Below are 24896 nucleotides of genomic sequence, written 5' to 3'. Positions count from 1 at the left end.
GTGTGTGGACAAGGGTCTGGATGTGGGGGGAGCACCTTAACTTCCCTTATCTGGCCCAGGTCCAGAGCGGGATGACTTGGCCCGGCTCGCTGCCAGCTGCCTCCCCTGCGACCCCCGACCTGTCCCCCCAATCACGGTTTCGGGCAGATCAGCAGGGAGGCCGGCAGCGCTCACGGCCGCTCCCCTGGGCGTCCCGCTGCAGCTCGTGGCGCTGCCGCTGTAACCCGACTCCGCGCGTGGGCGTTCGGGGCGCCCCTCCTGCGCCGGGGGCGGGAGCCCGGCCGCGCGGCCCGAGTGCCACATCACTGCGCCCGCCGCCGCGCCCACCATGCCGTCCCCGCCGCCGCCGCTGCTGCTCCTCGCCCTGGTGGCCGCCGCCACCGCCAGGCCCAGCTGTGAGCCCGCTCGGGACCGCGCCGGTAAGGCCCACACGCCCCGCGCCCGCCCCAGGGGACCCGGGAACTTTCTCCCCGTCAGTCATGTGCCCATGGCCCGGGCGAGAACGTCCCCAAAATGACTTGGACTAGTACAGTGACCTTTGCCCGGGAGGAGACACGGGGCTCTCTAAGTGCTTAGAGAATGGGACCCCAAGGCCCAGCGCAGGGGGCAGCTTGGGGCAGTGGAGGAACGCTGTGCCCTGGCCAGGGGCTGAGGTTCTTTGCCAGCTGGGGCACAGCAGGCGAGGGTGCCCCTGCAGACAGGGTCCCAGCGAGCAGGTGCCAGGACTTTGCAGGGCCAGAGCCGTCCAAGGTCCCCGGATCCTTCCAGGAATGGGGCGGCCTCTGGCCGGTGGCCAACTCTTGACCCCTCCCTCCCAACCCAGGGCTGTGATGTGGACAACAACGTCTCCGGAAGTGGGTCCAGAGGGCTGGGGGCGGGGGCTGCAGTCTCTCTCTGGGAGGAGGGCTTGGAAGCCTCCTGGAGGGATCAGGGGAAGGGAGACGGAGGGCCCCGAGGACCCTCTGGCGAGGCTGTGCCTGTGTGTGTGACCTGACCTAAGAGGTCACGGGGTACTGGGCAGGGGCTGGCGGCCTGGAGTTCTGGGCTGGGTCCTGGTCATGCCTCCCCTCTAGGAGCTGGGCCTCAGTTTCCCTGTGATTCAAAGGTGGGGGATGCATCCAGTCCCATCTTCAGCGTCCTTATCAGCGGCAAACATCTGTGCTCCTGTAGGGCCGGGGTCCCCTTGGGCTCGAGGGTTTGGGTTTGTCAGATTCGGAATCTCTCAAGCCCTGGGGTTTGTGGGTATCTGAGAACTTGCCGAGTGGACGTGCTGTGAGCAAAGTGCCCCTCAAGTGTGCCGAGGCCCGTCTGTTTCCTTTTCTTCTCTCAGCCTGGCTTGTCCTCTCCACCTCTGTCCCTACCCCTGTACCTGTCCCCTCTGTCTGCAGAAGGGTCCAGGCAGACAGGGAGCATGTGTGCGTACGTGCACGTGTGCGTGTGAGCACAGGTGCATGTGTGGGACGCTGCTGGAACTTGCACTGTGTCATGGGTGGCCTCTCTTCTGGACTCTTGAGATCCCAGAGAATGTCTACACTCACAGGCTTGTTGGCACCATGGCCCCCTCCTCCAGGAAGCTTTCCCTGGCCTGCGCTTCTCCCAGGGAGACGTGCAGTCCCCCTCCACTGGACTCCTCCGGACAGCGCAGGCTGTCCCTGGCTGGCGCTGAGTGCCGCAGCAGCAAGTGTTTCTAGAATAAGGATTTATTCTTCCTGAGTCCAGTCTTCCCTCCTTACAGATGAGCGTGGGAGTCAAGTGCCTTTTCCAGGCTGCAAACTGAAGTGGAAAGGCTGGCAGCTTGAGTCCAGGCCCTGTATCTGAGGGCTGCTGTGTCCCTGTCTGATGTGTCCCAGGGACTCACAGCAAGCTGGACTCTCGCCCCCCTGCCTCGTCCCTTATCTGGCACAGGACTCCCAGTCATTATGGGAGCCTGGTGTCTGCTCCTAGTGTCTGGGTTCTGGGTTCAAATCCTGACTCCTCCTCTGTGCTGTGTGACCTCGGTCAGATGGCCTGACCTCTCTGACCTCATTCGGGTCTCTCATCTGCATAGGAGGAACAGCTATAGTCTGTTTAAGAGCAGGGGAGGGATCGAGTTCAAACTCGAGCCTCGGTTGAAGAATGCTGCCACCTCGTGGTCAAGACACGTCACGGTCGTGTGTGCCAAAAAGCAGCTTTTAGACCAGCGCCATCCAACAGAAATATAACGCCAGCCACATCTATAATTTTACATTTTCTAGTAGCCACAGTAAAGAGGCAATAAGAGACACATGAAATTAATTTTACCTACAAGTTTTATTTAACCCAGTGTATACCAAATATCCCAATGTTTTGTCAGCACCCTTAGTGGAATACTCTGCATTCCTTCATTAGTACTGAGTCTGAAATCCGGTGTGTATTTCACACTTTCAGCGCAGAGTGGTTTGGACTCACCGCAGTTCAAACACTCAGTAGCCACATGCAGCTCGTGGCTGCCGCACTGGGCGGTCTGGTTTTAGAGCCTTCTGGGGACTCAGTCTTTCATCCCCTCTGTGTTTTAAGGGCTGCAGGAGAACAAGTGTCTGGGGGTGTCTCCATGTGTCTGTGGGGGAAGGAACAGCATTGTGGATAAACAAGCCACCTTGGTACCCCAGCCTCCGTGTTTCATGGGTGCTGAGATGGACAGAGTGTGGGCTTTGGGTCAACTGGTCCATCCCTTGCTTTAGGGGTGAAAGTCGGAGGCCCAGAGAGGCCAAGCCAGCTGGGTACGGCCCAATGTCATTGCATAACTGGCTGTGTGGACTTGGGATAAGTTGCACAACCCCTCTGGGCCCCTCCTCCATGCCACCGTGGCCAGAGCAGCACATGCTGGGTCTGGCTTATTGTCACAGATGACACCGTGTCCCCCATGAAAGATGTGCTGCAGTCTTAACCCCATACTTGCGAATGTGGCCTTACGCAGAAATGAGGACTTTGCAGATAAAATCTGATTGAGATGAGGTCATGCTGGATTGAGGTGAGCCCTAAATCCAATGACTAGTATCCTTAGAAGAAGAGAGAGCTTTGGACACAGACCCACAGGGAAGATGGTCATGTGACCACAGAGCCAGAGACTGGAGCAATGCAGCCACAAGCCAAGGAGCACTGCAGCCACCAGGTGCTGGAAGAGGCAGGAAGGAGCCTTCCCTGGAGCCTTCGGGGGGAGCACAGCCCTGCCGACACCTTGACTTCAGGCTTCTGGCCTCCCAGAGCTGGGAGAGAACGAATTTCTGTCACTTTCAATCCCTTGGTTTGTGGTGCTTTGTCACAGCAGCCCCAGAAAACTAATCCACCATCTCTGTCTCACATGTAGTGGCCTCCCTGGAAGTGGTTGGTGACCAGGTCAGCAGATACCAGCTACTTGCTGCCACTTGTGAACCCCAACGGAGTCACGAGGCCTGGTGGGAGGGTCATGAGGGCAGCTTCCCCCGCTCACTGTGCAGCCTGAGTAGAGTGGTGACATCACACATCTGGGAGCACTGAGGACTGTGACGGCATGTGAGCCACAGGAGGGTGCACAGAGGTTCCTGCCCACGTGCCATGGGAGCAGACGGCCCCTGCCCTCTGGGGTGGACTCAGGCTCCCTCACTACCAAGCTGTGCTAGTCCCATCACACACTGTGGGGACCCGTGGGCAAGGTGGGTGGGCACACTAGCCCTCTCTGTGGGGTCAAGGCTGGCTGCCCTACTGCCCAGGTACTTTAGGAGAACTATGCTCTTGCCCGGTGTTTCCCCAGCGGTGCCAGCTGGAACAAGATGGAATCCTCCAGCTTGTGTCCTAGGCTGGTATGAGATAGTGACAGTAATGACACACATTGTCATTTGTGGAATGTCTTCCCCATGCCAGATCCTGGGCTGGGCACAAACGTGGTCATCTTGTAGGACCTTCACAACATCTTCACAAAGTGATTACATTCAACCCCAAATAAAACAGGAAACAAAAGCACAAAGAGCGGCTTGTTCGGGTCTCCCTGCCGTGACGAGGGTGGGGTTGAGCTGTCTAGGTCCGGTGCTAGGCCTCTTCCCTGCCCCCTCTGTCCTCGTGGCTCACGGTCAGTATTCTCCTACCACTCGGATGGCACAAGGAGGGAGAGGAGCCCCAGGGTGGCAGGTGCCCTCCCGTGGGCCGCGGCACACACCCAGCTCTACACCAGAAAAGCGCTCGCGTGGATCTTGTTTGTTGCTGGTTATGAGGGTGGGAACCGGTGTTATCCTATGAGCACCTGGTGGAGTCATGGTGCCCTAAGTGTCACCTTGCCAGGTGAGCTTGTGAGCTGGTCGGATTAGGGATTGGGGAACCTGGTTGCCCCATCCAGGGTGTGGAAGCTGAGCCCCGGGAGGTTCCCTAGAGAGGCAGCTGCCCAGCCAGCAGAGCGGGACGAGCGTCCACCTGTCCCGTTGGTCCCCATTTGGGGAGCTGGTATTGGCTGCTGACTCAAGCCAACTCTCCACACCCCCAGGGCTTGAGGGGACCTCCTGAAAGTGGCCCCACCTTCCCGACCTCCGAGTTCAGGCCTGGGTTCCCAGTGGTTACAGGATTGGAAGGGAGGCCTTTCGCTCTGGTTCCAGCCCGCTTCCCCGCCTCCTGGGCTCCCCCCAGCCCCCACTCTTCCACACCTACTGCTGACTTCCCCTGTCCTGGGTTCCTGCTCTCCTCCACCCAGCCTGCCCTTCCCCTCCGGGCCAGGCGGACTTCTGCACAGGCGTGTTCCAGTGCCAGCTGAGCATTCGCTCTGGCGCCGAGCTCCCTGTCTCCGAGCCCATCCCTCCCTCTGGCGCTCACAGAGCACCCGGAACCTGCCTCTGACATGAAACTTAGCAGGCGGCGTTGCGTTGGTGTTACTTGACCTTCCCAGGGGTCTTACTGTTGGGTCCCTGTGTCTGGGCTTCGGGGAGGGCCCATGGAACGCCACAATTGCAAGGATAGTTTTGTGTGTTGATCCTCTTTTATGGGAAGAGGGTCCCAAACTCTAGAGATGGGAAGAAACCTCTTGCAAGGTGTTCTGGAGGGCAGGGAGCCTGCCCGCGACTGGCTTGTGGGGGCCTTTGCACACTGCAGGGTCAGAGTCAGCGGTGTGGTGGAGCCACTGTGCAGGCTCCCCAGGGCTGATTGTTAAGTATTCGGGAACGTTGTGAGAACTGGTTGTTAAACTGCTGAAGGCTGAAACTGGCCACGTTGGAAGCATTTACACTGTGGCAATTGCCAACCCTACAAGTCAGAGCCTTTACACCTAGGAGGGCAGCTTACCTGCACACCGCTGCTCAGTCCCAGGCTTTTGGATGCTGTGGAACCTGCACCGCTCTCTGGCTCTTTGCCTTAGACAAGCCGTGTGACCTTTCTGAGACCCAGTCTTCTCACTGGAGAAGCGGGGGTGACTGTGGCATGTCCCTTGGAGGGCCGCTCTGAAGACTGAATGAGATAGAGCTGTGGAGGGCAGGGTGGGTAGGGCACCCAGCAAGTTCTCAGTGAGTCACCACCAGTGCCCATTGTATGGGCTGCGTGTCCCTAACAGCTGCCGTCTCTCTTTCTAGGTGGGTGCCACAGGCCGTCAGCTGAGGACAGCGGTCTGGTACCAGCTCCCCTCGTTTTGTTTCACAGCAGCTCTGCAGCCCGTCCACGCTATCCCAGCATTTCTAAAATGTTGAGCCCATGGTTTCCGAAGCAGATAATGTGTAACTTGGCCCATGAATCAGCTCCAACCAAATCTGAAAGGGCCATGGAGAAATTAGACACAAGAAGGGCCAGACCCCGCCTCTGTGGCACGGGGGCTCCAACCCTGGCTCTGCCCGCCTGAGCCCCTGCAGGGACTCTCTTTTCACTCCTCCATCTGCCCCCACCTCCCTGCTCAGCACCCCTTCCCCCCGGGGTCAGCTCTTGATGGCTGGGGCCAGGCCTTGCATGGATATGTGCTGTGTGCCCCCCGGTCACTGTCCTGTCTCCACCATCAGCTCTGTACCGGGCACCTGCTGAATCTGCGGGCTTGGGCAAGTCCCTTCCCTCTGCGCCCTGATCTCCTCTTCTGTTAAGTGACCTCACAGGATGATTTTGAAAGTTATGTGGGGTCCGGACTATGTGAAGTGCTCAGGATAAGGCCGGGTCTGTTTTCAGAGCAAAGTGCTTCTTCAGGTCACCTCTGCCAGATTTGGGCATCTGGCATATTCTAAGTGGAGGGACTAGACTTTTAAAAAATCAGGAAGAATGTTTCCCAATACAAAAGTCAATGACACATAAAACATTTTGAGCAGAGAAACGCTGAGCAGAAGCAGCCCAGTCCTTTCCAATCTCAGACATGGAAAAGTGACAAAGTCCTATGACATGTGCCATGCGATGCTGCATCTGCAAAGTTGACCGAGGACAGGAGGAGAGGCACACAGGGGCGAGAGTGAAGAGCAGGGACACGGGTCTGCACCAGAGGGGTCTGGAGGGCCCTGCCTGGCAGAGGAGGGCCTTCGGAGATGGGGCGGCTAGGCCCGTCCATCGCTGTTTACAGCTGTTCACTGGCTGGACAAATAGCCCCGCGAGCAAGCACGAAGAGGCCCAGGGACAGTGAGGACCGTGCCTCCTCTTGCCTGTGCTTAGAGCCATGACAATCTAGTCAAGCTGCAGCGGTCCCTACTCAGCCTTCTCGTTAAGCCCCAGCCCGAACCGACTAACCAATTAGGGACTGTTCTCCCAGAGATATCTGAGCAGGGCGCAGCTTTGGGGACTCCCTTGCTTTGGGGCTGCGTCTTCAGGGGGGTGTTGCGCTGTTTCTGTCGGCCTATTTCCTGGGCCTTAGGGTAGGCGAGCCCTCGGCAGGCTGGCTTCCTGTCCCCACTGTGCACACGTGAGGGCTGGGCTCAGTCGCTGGTGGGTAGCTGAGCCCAGTCAGGCTTAGGAGCCTTCTCTGATTCTCCTACAGGCCCTGGCTTCCCCCAAAGTAGCCCTTGTCCTAGTCCCCTCCCCTGCCAGACTGTGGATGCCACACCCCTGCAGGCCCTGGCCCTGGGTGGGGTCTACTTGGGCGGAGCAGGCCCTTGGCAAGGGTCTGACGGTGTGGGCCCTTGTGAGAGGGAGTGACCTGCTGGCCCTGCCTTCCCAGCCATCTGCGTGGACCTGCAGCTCCAGACCTGTGGGGACACCGCCTACAACCTGACCGCTTTCCCCAACCCATTGAAGCACCGGTCGCGGGCGGCAGTGGAGTCCAGCTCCGAGTACCTCCTGCTGAGCGTCCTGCATCACCTGCTAGAGGGCCAGTGCAACCCCGACCTGCGGCTGCTGGGCTGCACCGTGCTGGCTCCGCGGTGCGAGGGCGGCCGGGAGCGTAGGCCCTGCCGGCACGTCTGCGAGGGCCTGCGGGAGGCCTGCCAGCCCGCCTTCGACGCCATCGACATGGCCTGGCCCTACTTCCTCGACTGCTGCCACTACTTTGCGTCTGAGGAAGAGGGCTGCTACGACCCCCTGGAGCATCTTCGGGGTAGGGAGGCCTGTGGGGTGCTCTGGGGAGTGGGCGGTGTGAGCAGCAGGACTCGGTCAGGACTGCGAGCAGCACTGACCACCTGGCTTTGTCCACCAGTGCGACAGTGCAGGTCGGAGGCTGCTGGTGGGGGCAGCTCATTGCTGACGAGCCCCCCAACAAAAGGAGCCGGGTCTGGGGCAGGGTGCGAGTGGAAAGGTCAAAGTAGGGACAGTGCCTCAGGCGAGGCCCTGTACGGAGCCTCCAGATGAAGTTGGCTGGGCTTGGGGTGCCGCTGCGTCTGTGTGCGCTGGCTGTGCGCCTGGTCTGGGTGGGCAGGGTGCTTGCCCCGGGAGGCCTGCCAGGCAGAGCCTTGTAACTGCCCAGGGCTGGACCTGAAAGATCACACAGGGGACTTTGGCCTGGAGCGGACTCCTCAAAGCAGGGCCTGGGGGCCAGTGGAAGCAGTGGGAGGGGCTGCGGAGAGACAAGCATTGGCTTCTCATGAGGACAAAGCAGTGGAGGTTAAATAGCAGCCCTGGGGACAGCGGGCCACGTATCTCTGGAGGTGTGCAGACCGGCTCTATGGGCGCTGGGCAGCGAGCCTGGGGTTGGGGGGCACCAGCCCTGCTGTGGCTGTCTGCACCTTTCCCCTCTAGTCTGTGGTCCACCCCAGCTGATGAGAAGCAGAGGGTCACCAGAGACCCAGTGTGAGGTGCACAGTCTGGCCAGTGGAACTGTCTGTGTGATGGGATGTTCTGTGCTGTGCCATCCAAGCAGTGGCCACTGGCCACACATGGTCCTGAGCCCTTGGAATGTGGCAAGTGCAACTAAGCACCTGGTGTTTGCAGTTGATTTCATTGTGATGGGTTTAGACCTAAATTGAAATAGCTGTGTGTGGCCGTGTGTGCCGTCAGGGTGGTGTGGGGCAGCTGGTCCTGGCTGTGTGTCCCATACGGGCAGCATGGTCCTGGTCCTGAGAGCCGCACAGGAGCCCACTCACCCTGAGCTTCAGCCCCACCCACATTTTATACGTGAGGAAGCGGGGGCCCCGGCACAGCTGGTGGTGCAGTGTCTTTCTTTGGCTGGAGTGACCTGGGCCAGGCACTGATGGACGGATTGCCTTTTTCATTTAGCAAGCAGCTGTTGAGCACCGGCTGTGTACGTGGCTCTGTGCTGGGATGCTGTCACAGACATGCACCTGGGCTGGGCTCCAGCGAGCCTGGGGCCCAGGCTGTGTGGGGGCTCAGGGCCGACCCTGGTGCTCCTCAGGGCCTCAGGCTCTCATCTGAGAGGGGCTGACTCCAGCCCGCGGGGTGCAGCAGGCGGTGGGAGGTTCTTTGCCACAGATAGGTGCTGTCCCGTGTGAAGGGATCTCAGTCCCCACAGAGGCGGGACCAGACGGTGGAAATGGCCAGGGAGGGAGGGAGGGAGGCCAGACAGCTCCAAGGGCCAAGCCACTGCCCTGGGAAAGCCAAGAAGTTGGCGTGAGGGAGATTATTTTGGGTATCTCCACCACCAAATTGCTGGTTCCGTCTGTTTTCTTTCCCTTTTTGAGCAGAAACAAAACCACAGGACAAGTGAGACATTTGGGGGACGTGTTAACTCTTTGTGGCCCCCAGGACCAGCCTGCAGGGCCTGCCTGCTTCTGTGGGCAGGACTGCGAGACCGCTGTTTGGGAGGAACGCCAAGGGCTGTCCTCAGGTGCTTCTGCTCCAGTGAGTGGGACAGGAGAGCTAGGGGCCTGCAGATAGCCCTGAGAAACATCCAGAACCCCTCTCCTCCCCGCTTTCTTCTCTCCTTCCTGGTGGAGGCACTCACTGTCGTGTTAGTAGTAACAGCAAACATTTGGAAGTGATCACGACAGCAGAAGGGTAGCTTTTCAAAACTTCCTGGCTGATTCGTGATGGTGTGGACCCTGTTTACACCGTGATGCCAAGTACAGAAGGCAGAAGACGAAACAGCAGCAGCACGAGGGCAGGCTGGGCAGTCAGGGAGAGCACGCGCCATCAGGAGACGGCGCACCGCACGGGGGCTTTCTTTGAGTGGAGGGTCCTGTAGACAGGCCTCTTCCTTCCTGTTCCACTGTTGTGTGTTGTAGGAATTCTCCAGGTAACTACGTACTGCTTTCATTCATAATGACAGTACCAACTGTGTCCTTGTGCAACATCTGTTGGGGGCTGTTATTGGCTGTCGATACTCTTATATGTGTTATAAAGGGAATTTTTATTAAAAACATAAACACAGATCGGCAGAGAGCCATCCCAGGGAGACACAGGGGTTCCACCCCCAGGTTGCTGCAGTGCAGTGGGGATGGGTGGGAGGGTGCTGGGAGTGGCCACACGTCCCCGGGCAGTGGGAGGAGAGGCAGGACTATCTGTGGGTGGGTGGGCGGCATGGCCCGAGCTGTGGCCTAGTGCCTGGTGGCCCACAGGCTGACCCCAGCTCGTCCACTTCCCCAGGAGGCCTGGAGGCTGATGAGGCGCCGCCCTCGGGCCTGCCACCCACCTTCATTCGCTTTGCTCATCACTCCTACGCCCAGATGGTGCGCGTGCTGAAGCGCACGGAGGCTCGCTGCGCCCACGTGGCCAAGACCTACAGCATCGGGCGTAGCTTCGATGGCAAGGACCTGCTGGTCATCGAGTTCTCGGACCGCCCCGGCCAGCACCAGCTGAGTGAGTGCCTGTGCAGGCTCCGGGCCGCTGGGCCGTGCGGTGCACAAGCCGGGGGTGGAGGGGGGTGGGGTTACTGGGTGGGGTGAGGGCTTCGGGGCTCTGCTTGGTGCACGGCCACAACCCACAGGGCATGTGGATCTGCTGTACGAAAAAAGGAGGATGTCCCCAGAATATTCATTTTACTTGAAAATTTGGGGGGTGGGGAGATAATATTATTGCCTAATAATGGAGACTCTGCTCTAGCGGGGATGGAGTAGATATAAACCAAACAAGAAATTTAAGACAGGAGACAGTGCAGGGGTTTGGGCTTGCAGAGAGAGAGAGAGACGCAGCCCAGGAGTCATGGCAGACACTGGGGGGAGGGCAGGGCCCCGGGGATGTGGCGGCACCGGTCAGGGAGGAGCACCGAGACCCGCGCACAGGTGAGGAGCGTGACCGTGCACTATGTGTTGCACCATGTTACAACCTTATCTTCGCGCGCCAGACCCCAGGCAGGTCTGTGTGGCCCTCAGTCCTGGTCACTTCGTCTCTGCTCTTCCAAACCTCACCAGAAACATGATTCCATAGGGTGATATGAAAAAGCAGTTTTTTCATTTTAAAAGCCGAAGTTCGCGTCCATCTCCATCAGGCTTAGGTGTCCTGTTTTGAGACGGGAGAGGTCAGTGTGGGAAATGCTTGATTTCATCGTCCCTTCGTAGCTGTCTTCTTGCAGGGAGATCAGGAAATCAAACTCTATTGCAGTTGTAATGTGCGGGCCACTCGAAGCTGCAAAGGAGCCCCTCAGGCTGGTCATGGGGTGACTGTGTAGTCCACGCCCCTCCTAGGGCACTGAGAGCATTCGGGGCACAGAGGCCAGGTCCAGGGCATCTGGGAGAACCAACGAGCCCAAGTGCTTCCTTGTCCTTGTCGGCCGCCCACCTGTCCCCATGACCATGCTAGTTAAACAGGATCCATCTAGCAGCTGCTCCAGTGGACCCTCAGTCCTCACAAGTTACTGAAAAATGTACCTCCTCTTGGGTAATCAACTCAGGTACCTTTTTCAGGGTGGCCACCTCAGCCCAGTTCTCCTATCGTCCTGAGCGACGTGGCCACCAGGAGCTCCAAGGCCCTATCCTCCATCAGAGGTCAGATCATCTGGCCACACTGCAGTCCACCCTGCTGCACCCATCTAGATGTGGTGTGGAGTCTGAGGACATTGGTGTTTACTCCCACACCTGCAGGTCCCTGGGCTGTGCACAGCTGGGGAGGGAGACACCATTTTCCAGGCAAGCAATGTGAGGTTCAGGAGGAGGGGTGACTTGTCCATAGTCACATAGCTAGTAAGGCTGCCAGGTCCCAGTCCACTCTCCCTCCCAAAATCCATCCATGGATCCACCCATCCATCCATGGATCCACCCATCCATCCATCCATCCATCCATCTATCCATCCATCCATCCATCCATCCATCCACTCATCATCCATCCACCCAACATCCATCTATCCATCCATCCACCCACTCATCTATTCATCCATCCACCCACTGGTCCATCATCCATCCACCCATCCATCCATCCATCCATCCACCCATCCATCTATCCATCCACCCATCATCCATCCATCCATCCATCCACCCACTCATCTATGCATCCATCCACCCACTGGTCCATCATCCATCCATCCATCCATCCATCCATCCTCCATCCATCCTCCATCCATCCATCCTCCATTCTTTTATCCATCCATCCACCCATCCATCCATCCATCCACCCACCCATCCACCCATCCATCCATCCATCCACCCATCCACCCATCTACCCATCCACCTATCCATCCATCCAGCCAGCCACCCATCCATCCACCCATCCACCCATCCACCCATCCATCCAGCCAGCCACCCACCCATCCACCCATCCACCCATCCAGCCACCCATCCATCCAACCATCCATCCATCCACCCATCCCTCCATCCATCTATTCATTCATTCAAGCTTCCTTCCCAGCTAAGCACCAATATGCACCTTGACTTGTTACACAACATTAATAGTGGCTATCAGTGAAATCCACATGGATCAATGATACCAGATGTTGTTATTAATATCCTTGATGTGTCATAATAATAATTATGGCTAACCATAAGAAATTAGCTCAACAAAAGTGATGACCTTGATGGACCTCATGATAACAGAGATGCTTGGTTCAAAACAAGTGTGAATTGGTCCACACATCTGGTCACCCTCACCAAGAGGGGAACCTCAGCCTCTTGTTACACCAGGGCTTTGGGACAATGCCCCAAGTCACTGTATCTCCCCCCAGTGGAGCCTGAGGTGAAGCTTATCGGCAACATCCATGGCAATGAGGTGGCGGGACGGGAGATGCTCATATACCTGGCCCAGTATCTGTGCTCCGAGTACCTGCTGGGCAACCCCCGCATCCAGCGCCTGCTCAACAGCACCCGCATCCACCTGCTGCCCTCCATGAACCCGGATGGCTATGAGGTGGCCGCCGCTGAGGTGAGCTCCTTGCTGCCCGTGTCTCATGGGCTCTGCCTCCAACACGCCCTCGTTCCTCGTTTACTAGTAGTTTTTGCTAGTGCTGACACACACCCACTGTCCTGGGCAAGGTGGAGGATTCATCAGGTGTCCATGTCGGCGAAGTCCTGTTCTGGGGGCAGGGGAAAGGGTGTTGCACTAATTCCACAGTGTATTACCAAGGTGGTGCATGGGACAGTAGAGGTTATGATGGAAAGGAATGCTGGCTGGGGGTCAGGGAAGCTTTCGGAAGAGGTGACGTTGTAGCAGTGCCTGAGGCAGGTGGGGGAGCAGCGGAGGTTACTGTTTGGGGGCACTCCAGGCAGAGGAGTGTCTGTGCAAGGCCCTGAGGTTGGGGGATCAGCGGAGGGGCTGAGAGATGGGAGAGAGGTCAGGGCAGCTTGGCTGGATGTGCCGCAAGCCCATCCCACGAAGCCAGAGAGACGCTGCTGTCCCTGCTGCGACCCTCAGCCCAGTCGGGCTCCCTCTGGAAGGGGTCGGGTGGGGTATGCCAGCTCTGATTGGGGAATGGCCTGTGTGTTCAGGGTGCAGGCTACAATGGGTGGACAAGTGGGAGGCAGAATGCGCAGAACCTGGACCTGAACCGCAACTTCCCGGACCTGACGTCCGAGTACTACCGGCTGGCCGAGGCCCGCGGCGTGCGCAGCGACCACATGCCCATCCCGCAGCACTACTGGTGGGGTAAGGTAGGAGCCGTGCTGCCTGCGCCCACCCCACCGAGGCATCCCTGGTCATTCTGGGACCTTCCCCCCAGGGCAGGGGAGCTTCAGTTCTTTGAGCCTCAGTTTTCCATCTGTGAAATGGGAATAATTCCTCGCTGGGCTGTTGGTGGGATTCAGGGAATGACGTATTGAAAACAGCCTCTGGCAGGTGCTCAGGGTAGGTGCTGAGTCCTTTCGAGGCCATCCTTGCCCTGGCCTGGACGATGCTTTGTTGAGGAGACTTTTTACAGTCAAGCATGTGCTGAGCACATGATGCATGCCAGGCACTGAGCGAGACAGGCGGGTCTTTCATCTGAGGAGTGGGCTGCCCCAGGCAGACACACCTGCAACTAATGTCACCTGCTCAGTGCAGGGACAGGGCAGCTATGAGCTTTGAAAGCCCTGAGGAGGCATCTGCTCCTCCTGGGGGCCCGGGAAGGCTGCCTGGAGGGGGTGACATCCCTATGAGGCGGGGAAGACAAATCCAGGCAGAAGGACTGGCATGTGAGAGAGCTCAGTGGTGCCTCAGTGGAATCCCACAGGCTGGGCAGGAGTGTGGCCAGGGCTCAGGGACAAGGGGGGCGCCGGGGGCCTGGGGAAGGCTGTGGATGCCGTGGGCACGGCCGGGAGCTGACAGCGAGGAATGCCCAACCCTGAGGACGGCTGCTGTGTACTGGACAGGTGGCCCCTGAGACGAAGGCGGTCATGAAGTGGATGCGGACCGTCCCCTTCGTGCTCTCGGCCAGCCTCCACGGGGGTGACCTGGTGGTGTCCTACCCCTTCGACTTCTCCAAACACCCCCAGGAGGAGAAGATGTTTTCTCCCACACCTGATGAGAAGGTGAGAGGGTGCATGCTGTGAGGGGCAGGGCAGGAGCTGGGACGGGGACGGGGAGGGGGTTGGTGTGGAGGTCCCCTCAGAGCTGGCGCCTGTCCCCTTCTGAACTCAGGGAAGCTGAACGTTTAGGAGCCCCTGTGCTCAGGGCCGGGCACCCCCTCCAGCCCAGCTGGAAGTAGCCCCTCCGTCCTCTGATCTCCCCTATGCTGGCCGCACTGCCCTTGTCTGTGTCCTCCCTGGGAGCTCTGGGGTCGGGACCCTGGCTGAGTGACCACCCGAAGGGAGTATCAGTTCTGGGCCTGACCGGCAGAGGGCGGTGCTGCAGCGCGCATGGCCCCCGCGCGGCTCCTGCCTGCGTCCCTCCTTTCCTGCGGCCTCCTTGGGAGTCAGTGGTGAGCGGATCGGGTAGGGAGGGATTCTGGCCCCGCTGTTCACGTGGGCCCTTAGGCGAGGCCTTCCCCTCCCCAGACCTTAGTTTCTCTACCTGTTCATAGCCCAGCAGGAGATGGGACGATGATGATGGCAGACCCGCCCCCCCCCCCCCCAGTTTTGTCTGCAGGCCCCCAGCCCTGACTGGTCCCTCTTTGTGCCCAACACTGAAGCTCATGCAGGCTGGTCTTCTGGGAAGGGTGTGGGAGTTGGTCCCTTCCCATTTTATGGGTGAGAAAACTGAGGCCGAGGGAGGGGATGTGACCTGAGATGGGCCCCAGCCCACAGCCATGCACTGGAGCTTAACTGCAGAACTGCCCAGGTGACCTCCCCCGTCCCCAGAGGCCAGTCCTGCCCTCCACCACGGCCCCTCCTGGACGACTGAAAGGTGGAGGCCTTGACCAGCTGGGGTGGCTTGGGAAGGGCTGAGCTCTCAGCGTCGTCACTGCTTAGGCCTCCTGGGGGGGTCACTCACAGGCCGAGAGCCAGGCTGCTCTCGACCTCCCTAAGCCCGACCTTCCCTGGCAGTTTCCATGTGGCATTTGGAGCAAAGGCAGGGAGGGAGGGACACGTCCTGAAAGGGTGAGTGGTAGGCACCAGGGTCCCTGCTGGCGACGTTTGCACACCACTGTTCTCCTTGCTGAGGCCACCTAGCCAGGGGCACAGCTAGGCCCCGCGCTCGGCCACCCGGACCTCAGCCCTGCCTCCCCCAGTCCCTTCCCTGTGTGCCGTAGGTCCTGGGCCACTGTGGGACTGGTCCCTGCTCTGAGGGTCCTCAGTCTATGGTGGAAGATAGAGCCAGAAATTGGCTAAGACAAGATGGCCAGGGCCATGACAGAGGGCTGCCAAGAGGCTGGGGCACTCAGGGAATGCATGTGTGTGTGCACGTGTGTGTGTGCGTGTGTCAGGGGTGAACCCCAGCCTGGTCTGGGGCTGAAGGAGGGCGTTTCTCAGGTGAGGACGCCTTCCCAGTGGAGCCCATGGAGGAGGTGGGCTCCTTCTGGCTGCAGGGCAGGGATGGGCGTGGGAGGCACAGGTGACAAGGGCTCAGAGGCGGGCCGTGCAGCGGGACCTGGGCATGAAGCAGTGGGTCCAGGCCAGCACCCTGCCTACCCTGAGACCCAAAGGAGCTGAGCCCACAGCGCCTGTGTCTACCAGCCTGTGTGTCCTGCCTGCGTCTGTCCTCTCACTCATTCACCCCCTCACCCCCTGACCCTCGCCACCAGCACACACCAGGCTCTGTGCTCAGAGCTCAGTACGGAGCCCCCAGGGCTGGCTGGTGGTCACTGTCAGCCTGGCCTCAGCACCCCTGTGCTCTCAGAGGCAAGGCCGGTGTCTTCAAGTGGCAGGAGCCCCTCCGCTTGGGCTCAGCATCTCTTCCCTCAGAGCTAGACATATGAGGATGTGCCGGGTGCGGGGGGAGTTCACCTCAATGAGTCCCACCAGAGTCAGAAAAAATGACACTGCCCCAACAGCCATCAATCACTGATCAATAATCATGCAGCCCTGCAGCCGGTGGTGGTCTCTCTGGAAACCAGAGTCCCAGGAGAGGTGTGCATGCGTGCGTGTGTGTGTGTGTGTGTGTGTGTGTGCAGAGAGGGGCTGACTAGAGTGTCCCAAGGGACCCTCCCCCAAACTTCCATGGCACTGTGCAGATGACAGCCAGCACCTCGGGCAGAGTCTACGGCCCTCCAGGCTGACTGCAGCTGCCTCTCACAGCTCCACACCCACCCCTTCTGCCAAAATCCTGCTCCTGAGCTCAGCCCTGTCCTGCCTGCCAGGCCCTCGCTGTCCCTGCCCATGCCGAACTTACCCCCAACCTCCCCCAACCCAGTTGTGTGACCCCTTGCACCGGCCTGGATCAGCTCCCTGCCCCACCTGCTCCCTTTCTGACAGAGGGTCTCCTCCCCAGGACAGACTCATCCCAGCTGTGCAGGAGGGTCCAGTCATCCATCTGACCCATGCTTGGGGGCCTCTACCCTGGGCCAGACCCCATGCCCGGCTTGGGACTTACAGACAGCTGAGGCCCCACCTGGAGGGGACCTGTGAACCCTGCCCCAGGCGAGGGGCCGATATGGGACGGCTCTGGGCTGGTGGACACCAGCAGGGGAGGGGGCCACCTGGGGTCCTGGCCACACACCAATGTGCCAGGGAGTGTCCTGTGTCCCTCTACCAACTGCAGTGGGTGCTACACGTGGCTTTGGCAGCCGGGCAGGTGGGGCAGCTGGAGAGGGGCTTCCTGCAGGCTGAGGCCCAGCTGCTGATGGCGCCGGTTGGCCCTGGGAACATGGAGTGATGCCTGTTCGTAGACAAAGTTTGCTTAGGAGACAGTCTGTGACAACATGCCGCCTACCTCCATCCCTCCGACAAACCCCAGACTCTCCCGTGGCCTGTGCGCTGTGAGGCTGTGGAGGCGCTTTACACACTGCAAATCGGGCCTCCCCATGCCCTGCCGAAGTCACTTCAGTGTGGCCCTCTCAAGAGGCAACCCATATTCCCTAGATGGGTGTACAGGGGCTCCGCGACTGCCCCGTGTACCCACCACCCCTGCCCTGAGCTCTTGCTGTGCCCTCTGCCTGTGGCCCAGCTCCGGGTCTGTGCACATGCTGTGCCCTGCGTGTGCTGTGGGTGTGACCCCGGCAGCCCCTCCCCCAGGAGGCCTGTTCTCGCCCGTTGCCCCACGGCTCTGAGTGCGTCCTGCAGAGCCCCCAACCCCTTTCTCGGTCTCCTTTCCAGGTGTTCAAGCTGCTGGCCAGAGCCTACGCCGATGTCCACCCCATGATGATGGACAGGTCGGAGAACAGGTGTGGGGGCAACTTCCTGCAGAGGGGGAGTGTCATCAATGGAGCAGACTGGTACAGCTTCACGGGAGGTGCGGCCCTGCCAGCGGGCGGGGGCGGGACAAGTCAGGCGTGGGCTGGCTTGAGTTTTAGTTGTCGTCTTGATGGAAAAGCGTGACATGCAACCGTTGTGGAAGAGCTGGGCCTGTGAGTTTCCATAGTGGAGCTCATGAACATGCACATTTCACAATTCCACTCACGATCAATCCTTTTTGGCCTTTTAGGGGTTAAGTAGGGTTGCCAGATGAAAGGCCAGATCCCAGGTAAATTGGAATTTCAGAGACAATGAAGGAATTTTTAATATTGTGTCCCAGGGCATGGGACATACGTATCCTACAAGAATAAGCGTGGCCTGTACTTACAGTAAAGCTTTATTTGCTGTATCCCTGAAATTCACCTTTAACTGGCATCTGTGTTTTTATTGCTAAAGCTGCCCTGGTGAAGGCAGCGTTAGGGCGATGCGGGCTGCCCTGTCGGGCTCTCGCTGGGCCGGGCCCCACACACCGCACCCGGCCTCCACCCCTGTGCCCAGCGCACAGAGGCCCCGGGCTTCTCAAGCGCAGGGGCTCCTGCTGCTCCCCACACGGGCTGCCCCTTGGTGCTGTGGGCCCCAGGCCTGGCTCAAGGGTGGTCACGGTTCCTGCTAGATGGGAAGCTCAGAAAGCAGAAGCCCAAGGGCTGCTGTCCAACCTCGCCCGGCCCCGCGGGCTCCCTGGGGAGTGGAGATGATAAACCTTCTCCCTGGGCTGTGGTCGGGACAGTGTCTAGGTAAATAGACATTAGTGTCACTGGGAGTACAGACTCCTGGGGCCTCAAGGCCAGTAGTCGGATGCCATGGCCTGTGTGGCGCCACCTGCCACCAGCTTCTCTACTAGAAACCAGCTCATTCTTTACCTAACGAGAGACAGTGCAGGGGGATGGCTGGGCCTGGCCACTTGGCCACCAAACCTCCTGGGTCCAGAGTCCAGCTCTGTCCCTTCCTCCTGTGTGACATTGGGCAAGGCCCTTAAATGCCCCAGGCCTCAATCCACTCATCTGTGACGTAGGGATAACAAGCCACCTCGTAGCCATCCAGGCACACAACAGGTGTGGGGTGCGAGTGTGGACGGATGCCACAGTGCTCGCCTCCCCCTCCATGCGGGCCGTTGGGCCTGACGCTGTGGCCGCCCTGTGCCCAGGCATGTCCGACTTCAACTACCTGCACACCAACTGCTTTGAGATCACAGTGGAGCTGGGCTGCATGAAGTTCCCCCCCGAGGAGGCCCTCTACATGCTCTGGCAGCACAACAAGGAATCACTCCTGAATTTCGTGGAGATGGTGAGCTCCCCACAGCCTCGCTGCTCTGGCCTCGATGCTCTGGCCTTGCTGGGGCCTAGGGTGGGGTGGGACACACCTGGCCCCCTCAATCTCTGCGACCAGGGCCCTGTGGGGGGGGCCTCACTGCCCCATACACTCACGCAACTGTGCTTCACTTGTTTGTGATTTAAGTGCCTGTTCATTCATAACCCAAGACTAAGTGGCCACCTCTCCTCCCACATGCCGTGGTGGCGTGCTGGGGACACCAGGGAGCATATGTCAGAGTCCTCATGAGCAAGAATCTCATGGCCTAAAGGGGCACAATTAAATAAGGGGAGTTCAGGGGCCAGGGCAGCCCAGGGAAAGCACCTGACCCAGCCTCAGAAGCCATGGGGGTTTCCTGGAGCAGGTGGCCGTTGGGCTTCGTCTTGAAGGAGTCGGAGAAATGAGGCAACAGGACAGAAAGAGCTTCCAGCAGAGGGGGTGGCACATGCTAGAACTTCATGGGACATTTGAGATCTGCGAGGGTCCCTGTGGCTGGGATGAGGTGTGTGGCAGTGGGAATGAGGTGGTCACCACATGGGGTGACGCCCAGAGGTGATGGCTCTGGGCAGCAAGGTGTCCATGTGGCCTCAGATTGGATGGGAGGGCACAGGCAGGAGGGGCTGTCAGAGGCTGGGGAGGAGGGAAAGGGGCAGCCTGACAGGGGCAACTGCTGTCTCGGGGCTGAGGTCACCAGAAACAGGCATGTGGGCTGTGCGTGAGGACCCTTACTGGACCCAGAAAGCCAAGGTCTCCCTGAAACTTAAGGTCAGGGTCAGACTAGATGTTCCATGGCGGCCGCTCTCTCTGCATGGCTTGCGTGGGAGCTGTGGGACTCTGCAAGGGGCTCGGAAGGTCACCATGGAAGATGATGTTGGTTCTGTGGAAGCCTCTGCTGACTTCTCCCCCGAGCATTTTCAAGAATCACACGAATTGCCCATTGGCACAGATGCCCCAGTAAGAAGCAGGCTCCCAGAAAGAAACAGGACAGCCCAAAGGCTGCAGTGAGCGGGTAGAAGTGCACTGCACTTTACAGTTGGCGCCCACCCACATTGGTATCGAGTCCTGATGCCAGTCCTGGATGGCAGACGGGGCTGCCCCATTTTATAGACAGGGTCCAGAGGAAGGAGGGTGCTGGCCTGGAGCTGCCGGGCCATGCACGGACTCGCGTTCCCAGATCACAGTGGCTAGGAGACATCCAGAAGAAGAGACAGAGGGTCAGGGAGTGACATGACTTGTCCAAGTGGCCCAGAGACTTCCCAGAGCCTGAGCCCAGACCTGCCTGTCCCGAAACCCCTGTGCTGTCCATAATCCTCCTTTCTAGAAAGATCAGGAACCTTCCTCCAGGTAAGAACCAAGCAGAGCTTCTCTGGAGCAGCAGCAGCAAAAGGAAAAAGACAAGCCCCAGATAATTGATCATTATTAGCATTTGAGTTTCTTCTTGATGGCTCTGCCAGTGACCTCTTGCTCCTTGGGGTAAGTCTCATCATTTGATAACGGCTCTGGCCAGACCTCCATGCTCATTTCATTTTACGGCTGTCTGGTGAAAATGAGTTTTAAGGAGCCTTAAGTGGAGCTGGCATAGCTCTGTGGATATTGTACGTGAAGTCTTGGGATATGAAGATTTAATGGCGAGCGCGATACTGCGGAGGGCTGGGCAGCACGCTCGGCCGGCTCCCGAGACGACGACTCCCCAGGAAAGCCGGGCGCTGCCTTCTGATAAGGATCGAGTCTGTCGTGGCCAATTGGGGCTTTTCTCATCGTGATCCTGACCAGGCCTTGGGCGGGTGTCTGCCTCGCCCTGGCTCGGGGGGCAGGGGGCGGCACAGCCATCTGTCCTTCCCTGCAGGAGCACTCCCCTCCCGGGTGTTGCATGAAGATGACCCTTCAGCCCAAGAGCAGGGCCAGGACCAGGTCTACCCCGTGCAAGCAGACACTGAGCGAGGGCTTCTGTGTGCCCCTGCCCTCAAGCGGGGGTGGGGAAGGCAGAAGGGACACCACAGCAAGGCCAGCGCTGGGTCCGAGGAAGCCCAGGGGTGTGGGAGCCTGGAGGAGGCCCCTGATGTGGCCAGTCATCAGGGAGGGCTTCCTGGAGGAAGAGGAGTGTGCACTGTGTCTTGAAGGGAGAGCAGTGGGCCAGGCGAGGAAGCCATCGTGGGGGCTCTGAGCAGAGGGGCCCTGGTGCCACCCGCAGGTGGAGAGGAGCCACAGACTGCTGAATGGTGCGGAGGCCTCTCAAACCATCCGGTTATCCCCATCACCTACCCCCCAGCAAAGCCTTATTTTGTCAGCTTCAACCCCTCCCCCTACATAAGCATCTACAAGAGGTGGTTTCACGAGTTCACCTTCAATAAGCAGTAAAATGTGTATGAAAATGTCCAGGGAGTGGTCACAAGCCCAAGAGGGCAGTGAGTGCTGGGCGGTGGCCAACCCCGTCAGTAGGGCAGAGACCCCCGTGCTGTGCTCATCCCAGGCTCCACGTGCTCCCAAACCTGAATTCTCTCCAACACTTTGGATTCGGCCGAGACAAAAGAGATGTGATAGATCTGATTTGTGGAGCGCTCAGACTGGGGCTGCCTTCTCGCCCAGCCTCGCGTGGTGCTGGAGGGCTGAGTGTGAGCGCTGGAGAGCACTTAGGAGCTGCCGGGTCTGAGTCCCACTGCACGGCTGGCCGCCGTGTGTGACCAGCTGAGTTAACCACGAGTTTCTCGGGGTGAAGATGGGTACCAGGCGAGTTCATACATTTGCTGAGATCTGAGGCCAGTGCATTTAGCATGGTCAGTCCTGCAGGATCAGGACCTACTGAGTTTTGCTTTACTTACACCCATTTTATAGTCAAGGAAACTGAGGCACAAATGTTTTGTCTGAGTCAGGAGTCCTGGGGCAGAGTCGGTTTCTTGCCTGGAGAAAAACAAACCCCTCGTGGGCACCCTGCCCTCAGCCAGGTGAGAGGGACACGTCATGGCCAGGGCTGCATCATGACCTTCAGCGCCAGGGGCATTTTTGCCTCTGGGACCTCCTCCTCAATACAAAGTATTAAAAAAGATATTTTTACGACTGTGTTGGCATCAAGATGAGTATATGTGACACATTCTCTTCTAACTAAAAGTTTGTTTTTATCTTCTGATTTTAAAAGAAATGAGACCATTTTCGTGGGCCCCCAGCAGCACGGCAGGGCCAGCTCGGAGCCCTGTGCCTGGTGGCCTTGACCTCCATGCCGAGCGCCATGCAGCACGCTGGGCGAGAGAACAGCCTCGCTGTCCCGAGCCCCCTTCCCCAGGCGTGACCTTCGTGCTCCAAGCTTTCCCGTGTGCCCCAAGCTTTCCCGTGTGCCCCAAGCTTTCCCGTGTGCCCCAAGCTTTCCCGTGTGCCCCAAGCTTTCCCGCTAAGCAGAGCAAGGGTGATTTGGCTGGTGTGTTGTCAACTTTCTTAGGAGAATTGTGGATGGGATCGGACAGTTCTGGGAGGTGCTTTCCTTTTGGAAAGTGCAGCTTCTGGGTGTGTAAACGCTGGACATGTGCCCTCCGCTGGCTCTGCCATGGCTCTCTATACGCACTGGTCCTGCCCTCCCTTGGCACCCAGGCTGGACAGGGAAATGGTGCTGACATTAGGCCGTGTGTCCAAAGTTGGGGAGTGGGTTGGTGTCCTGCCAGTGCTGTCACCTCGCCAATGCCAGCACTGCCTTAGGGAGCGTCAGCTCAGAGGGAACCAGTGGACCCCCACTGTGGCGAGGGAGGCAGGGAGAGAATCAGATGTGGCAGAAGATGGGCTGCAAAGGGTTTTCTGTCCAAGGCCCATGGCTGGGAGGTGGAGTTGGCCAGACCCCTGGGCAGAACTGTGGGGTCATTCACGAATGCAGAACGTGCTAGGGTTGATTGCTGAGACACTCCAGAGAGGGGCTTGCCAGTCACCTGTGTTTCACAACTGAGGAAACCGAGGCCCAGAGAGGGGGGTGACATATTTGGAATCACAGAGCAAGAGGCCATCTCTGCGCCTCTGCTGGCCTCCTCAGGTGCACCGAGGCATCAAAGGCGTGGTGATGGATAAATTCGGCAAGCCAGTCAAAAACGCCCGGATCTCGGTCAAAGGCATCCGTCACGACATCACCACAGGTGAGCACCTCCTCACTGTCACCCGGGCCCCGCGTCTGCCGCAGCTGGTGGTATAATGGCAGCAGCTCCCTCAAGTGCTCCCAGTGTGCCCAGTTTCCGCAAGGGTGGCACCATTCACCCTCAGGCTCCTGGTCCATGAGGGTGGTGAGAACCTGGGGACTGCGTCTGCCCAGGGAAGAGTGAGCTCGGGCCGTGGCTGCTGATTGAGTTGATGCCACCTTCTCAAAGATCACAGGGGGAGCTAGCTCCATCCATGAGCCTCTTTGTTTATATCCCAAGGTTCGTATCCCATGGATAAGCTGTTGTGTCCAGCCCAGTGTGGGCTCTGGCCGCCCTCAGATGTCTCACAGCCAATTAAAAACCACAGTGCACTGGGATGTGTGCTACCCAGCAGAGACACAGTCCACAGGGGGGGACCTGCTAACCGGGAGACAGGGATGGTCACGAGGTGGTGCCCAGGCAGGGTTTTGAGGGATGAATAGGAGTTGGACAGGAAGAAGAGGTGGGAAGGCCCTTCCACGCCGATGCAGAGGCAAGTGCACATTTGGGGTCTGTGTTCCCTTCATGCTAACCTCCCCCATCCATCACCCATCACCCTGAGGCTGGGTCTGCAGCCCCAGGAGAGTCATTTTATTCTGCTTGTCCACAGCCCCAGACGGCGACTACTGGAGGCTGCTGCCCCCAGGGTCCCACATCGTCATCGCCCAAGCCCCTGGCTACTCCAAGGTCATCAAGAAAGTCACCATCCCTGCCCAGTTGAAGAGGGCTGGCCGCGTGGACTTCATTCTCCAGCCTCTGAAAATGGGACCAAAGAAATTCCTTAATGGGCTGCGGAGAACTGGGCCCGGGCTCCGCAACCCACTGGGAGGTGCTGGTTCCCAGGGAGAGAGCACGGAGCCCGGCCTCGAGCCCCTCGGGGCACGCAGGCAGCCCTCGGCCAGTGGGAGCAAGCCCTGGTGGTGGTCTTATTTCACATCGCTGGGCCCCCACAGGCCACGCTGGTTGCTCAAGTACTAGGGTGCCCCCAGCTCACGCCCCCTGCCCCCGCCGTGGAGACCCAAGCCCACCTCCGCGTCCCGGGCTTCTGGCTCTTGATTCGTCTGCCACAGACATCCCACAAAGCCGTTGCAGTTTATTAAAGTGTTTTTATTCACCTTCTACCCTCTGAAAGGCCCCGTGTAGGAGGCGCCTGCCACAAGACGAGCTGGGGCAGCTGCCCCCACTGTCCACAGGTGACCAGTGACAGGGCTGGGATTCACGCCCCTCTGTGTGGGCCTTTTGGGCCAACTGGCCCTTCCCAGACCACGGGGCTTTGAACCAGCCTTGCAGATGGGGAAACTGAGGCTGTGTGTGTGCGGGGGGATGGTAGTGCAAGGCCACAGCAGGGCCAAGCTCTAGATCCTGCAGCTGAAGGTCATGTGTCCAGGAGCACACAGGAAAAAGGTGGGGGGCCTGGACAGGAGGAGCAGCAGATGACCCCAAGTCAGGGTCACGGCCTCAAGTGCAGCAGAGCTGCCTGGAGCCTGGGCCTCATAGCATCACCCAGACTCCCATGGGGCCCTGACTCAGGGATGGTCTTCCTTAGCCACTCCCTCATCTTTGTGATGCCACCAACTCAGGCCCAGGGACTCTGTGGTCCCACGCTCCCCACACGTACCCCTCCTGGTCCACCTTCTCACCATCAGGAGGGTCTGTCTACTGAGCAAGGACTTATGTAGCCTCCTCAGAGAATGCCGGCCAAGAAGGTGCATTAGCCAGCTACTGCCACGTAACAGAGCGCTGCGGCCTGGGCAGCTTGAACAGCAGACATTCGTTGTCTCGCAGTCTGGAGGCCAGGGTCCGAGGGCTAGGCATGGGAAGCCTGGTCCTGTCGGCCTCCCTGCCCGGCTTGTAGATAGTCAGCTCCTCCCTGACTCTTCACGTCGTCTTACCTCTGTGGGTCTCTGTGACCACATTTCCTTATATTGGATTGGGGCCCACCCTAATA

General features: G+C 59.1%; 1 protein-coding gene across 2 annotated transcripts; it reads left to right on the top strand.

Annotated features, from left to right (window-relative positions):
• The first annotated feature begins 328 nt into the window (after positions 1–328).
• On the top strand, positions 329–23926 carry CPZ (carboxypeptidase Z). Of its 2 annotated transcripts, XM_063108670.1 has the most exons (11): positions 329–419; positions 5544–5576; positions 7094–7468; positions 9910–10122; positions 12416–12612; positions 13176–13337; positions 14034–14192; positions 17355–17490; positions 18637–18776; positions 22810–22909; positions 23559–23926. In XM_063108670.1, the coding sequence occupies exons 1-11, from the start codon at positions 329–331 to the stop codon at positions 23924–23926; spliced, it is 1974 nt and encodes a 657-aa protein (XP_062964740.1). The 2 variants fall into 2 exon arrangements, with proteins under 2 accessions (XP_062964740.1, XP_062964741.1); XM_063108671.1 differs by lacking the exon at positions 5544–5576.
• The last annotated feature ends 970 nt before the right edge of the window (positions 23927–24896 follow it).

Source organism: Cynocephalus volans, chromosome 9 (genome assembly GCF_027409185.1).
Source record: "Cynocephalus volans isolate mCynVol1 chromosome 9, mCynVol1.pri, whole genome shotgun sequence".
Classification (NCBI taxonomy): domain Eukaryota; kingdom Metazoa; phylum Chordata; class Mammalia; order Dermoptera; family Cynocephalidae; genus Cynocephalus; species Cynocephalus volans.
Note: the sequence above shows the minus strand (reverse complement) of the source record. Positions and strands in the feature narration are given on the sequence as shown.

Bases quoted from the DNA above. Each gene is read 5' to 3' on its own strand.
- CPZ (XM_063108670.1), top strand. From the start codon at position 329: ATGCCGTCCCCGCCGCCGCCGCTGCTGCTCCTCGCCCTGGTGGCCGCC. The intron at 14,193-17,354 runs GTGAGAGGGTGC...TCTCCTTTCCAG, and splicing joins CTCCCACACCTGATGAGAAG to GTGTTCAAGCTGCTGGCCAG. The intron at 22,910-23,558 runs GTGAGCACCTCC...GCTTGTCCACAG, and splicing joins CCGTCACGACATCACCACAG to CCCCAGACGGCGACTACTGG.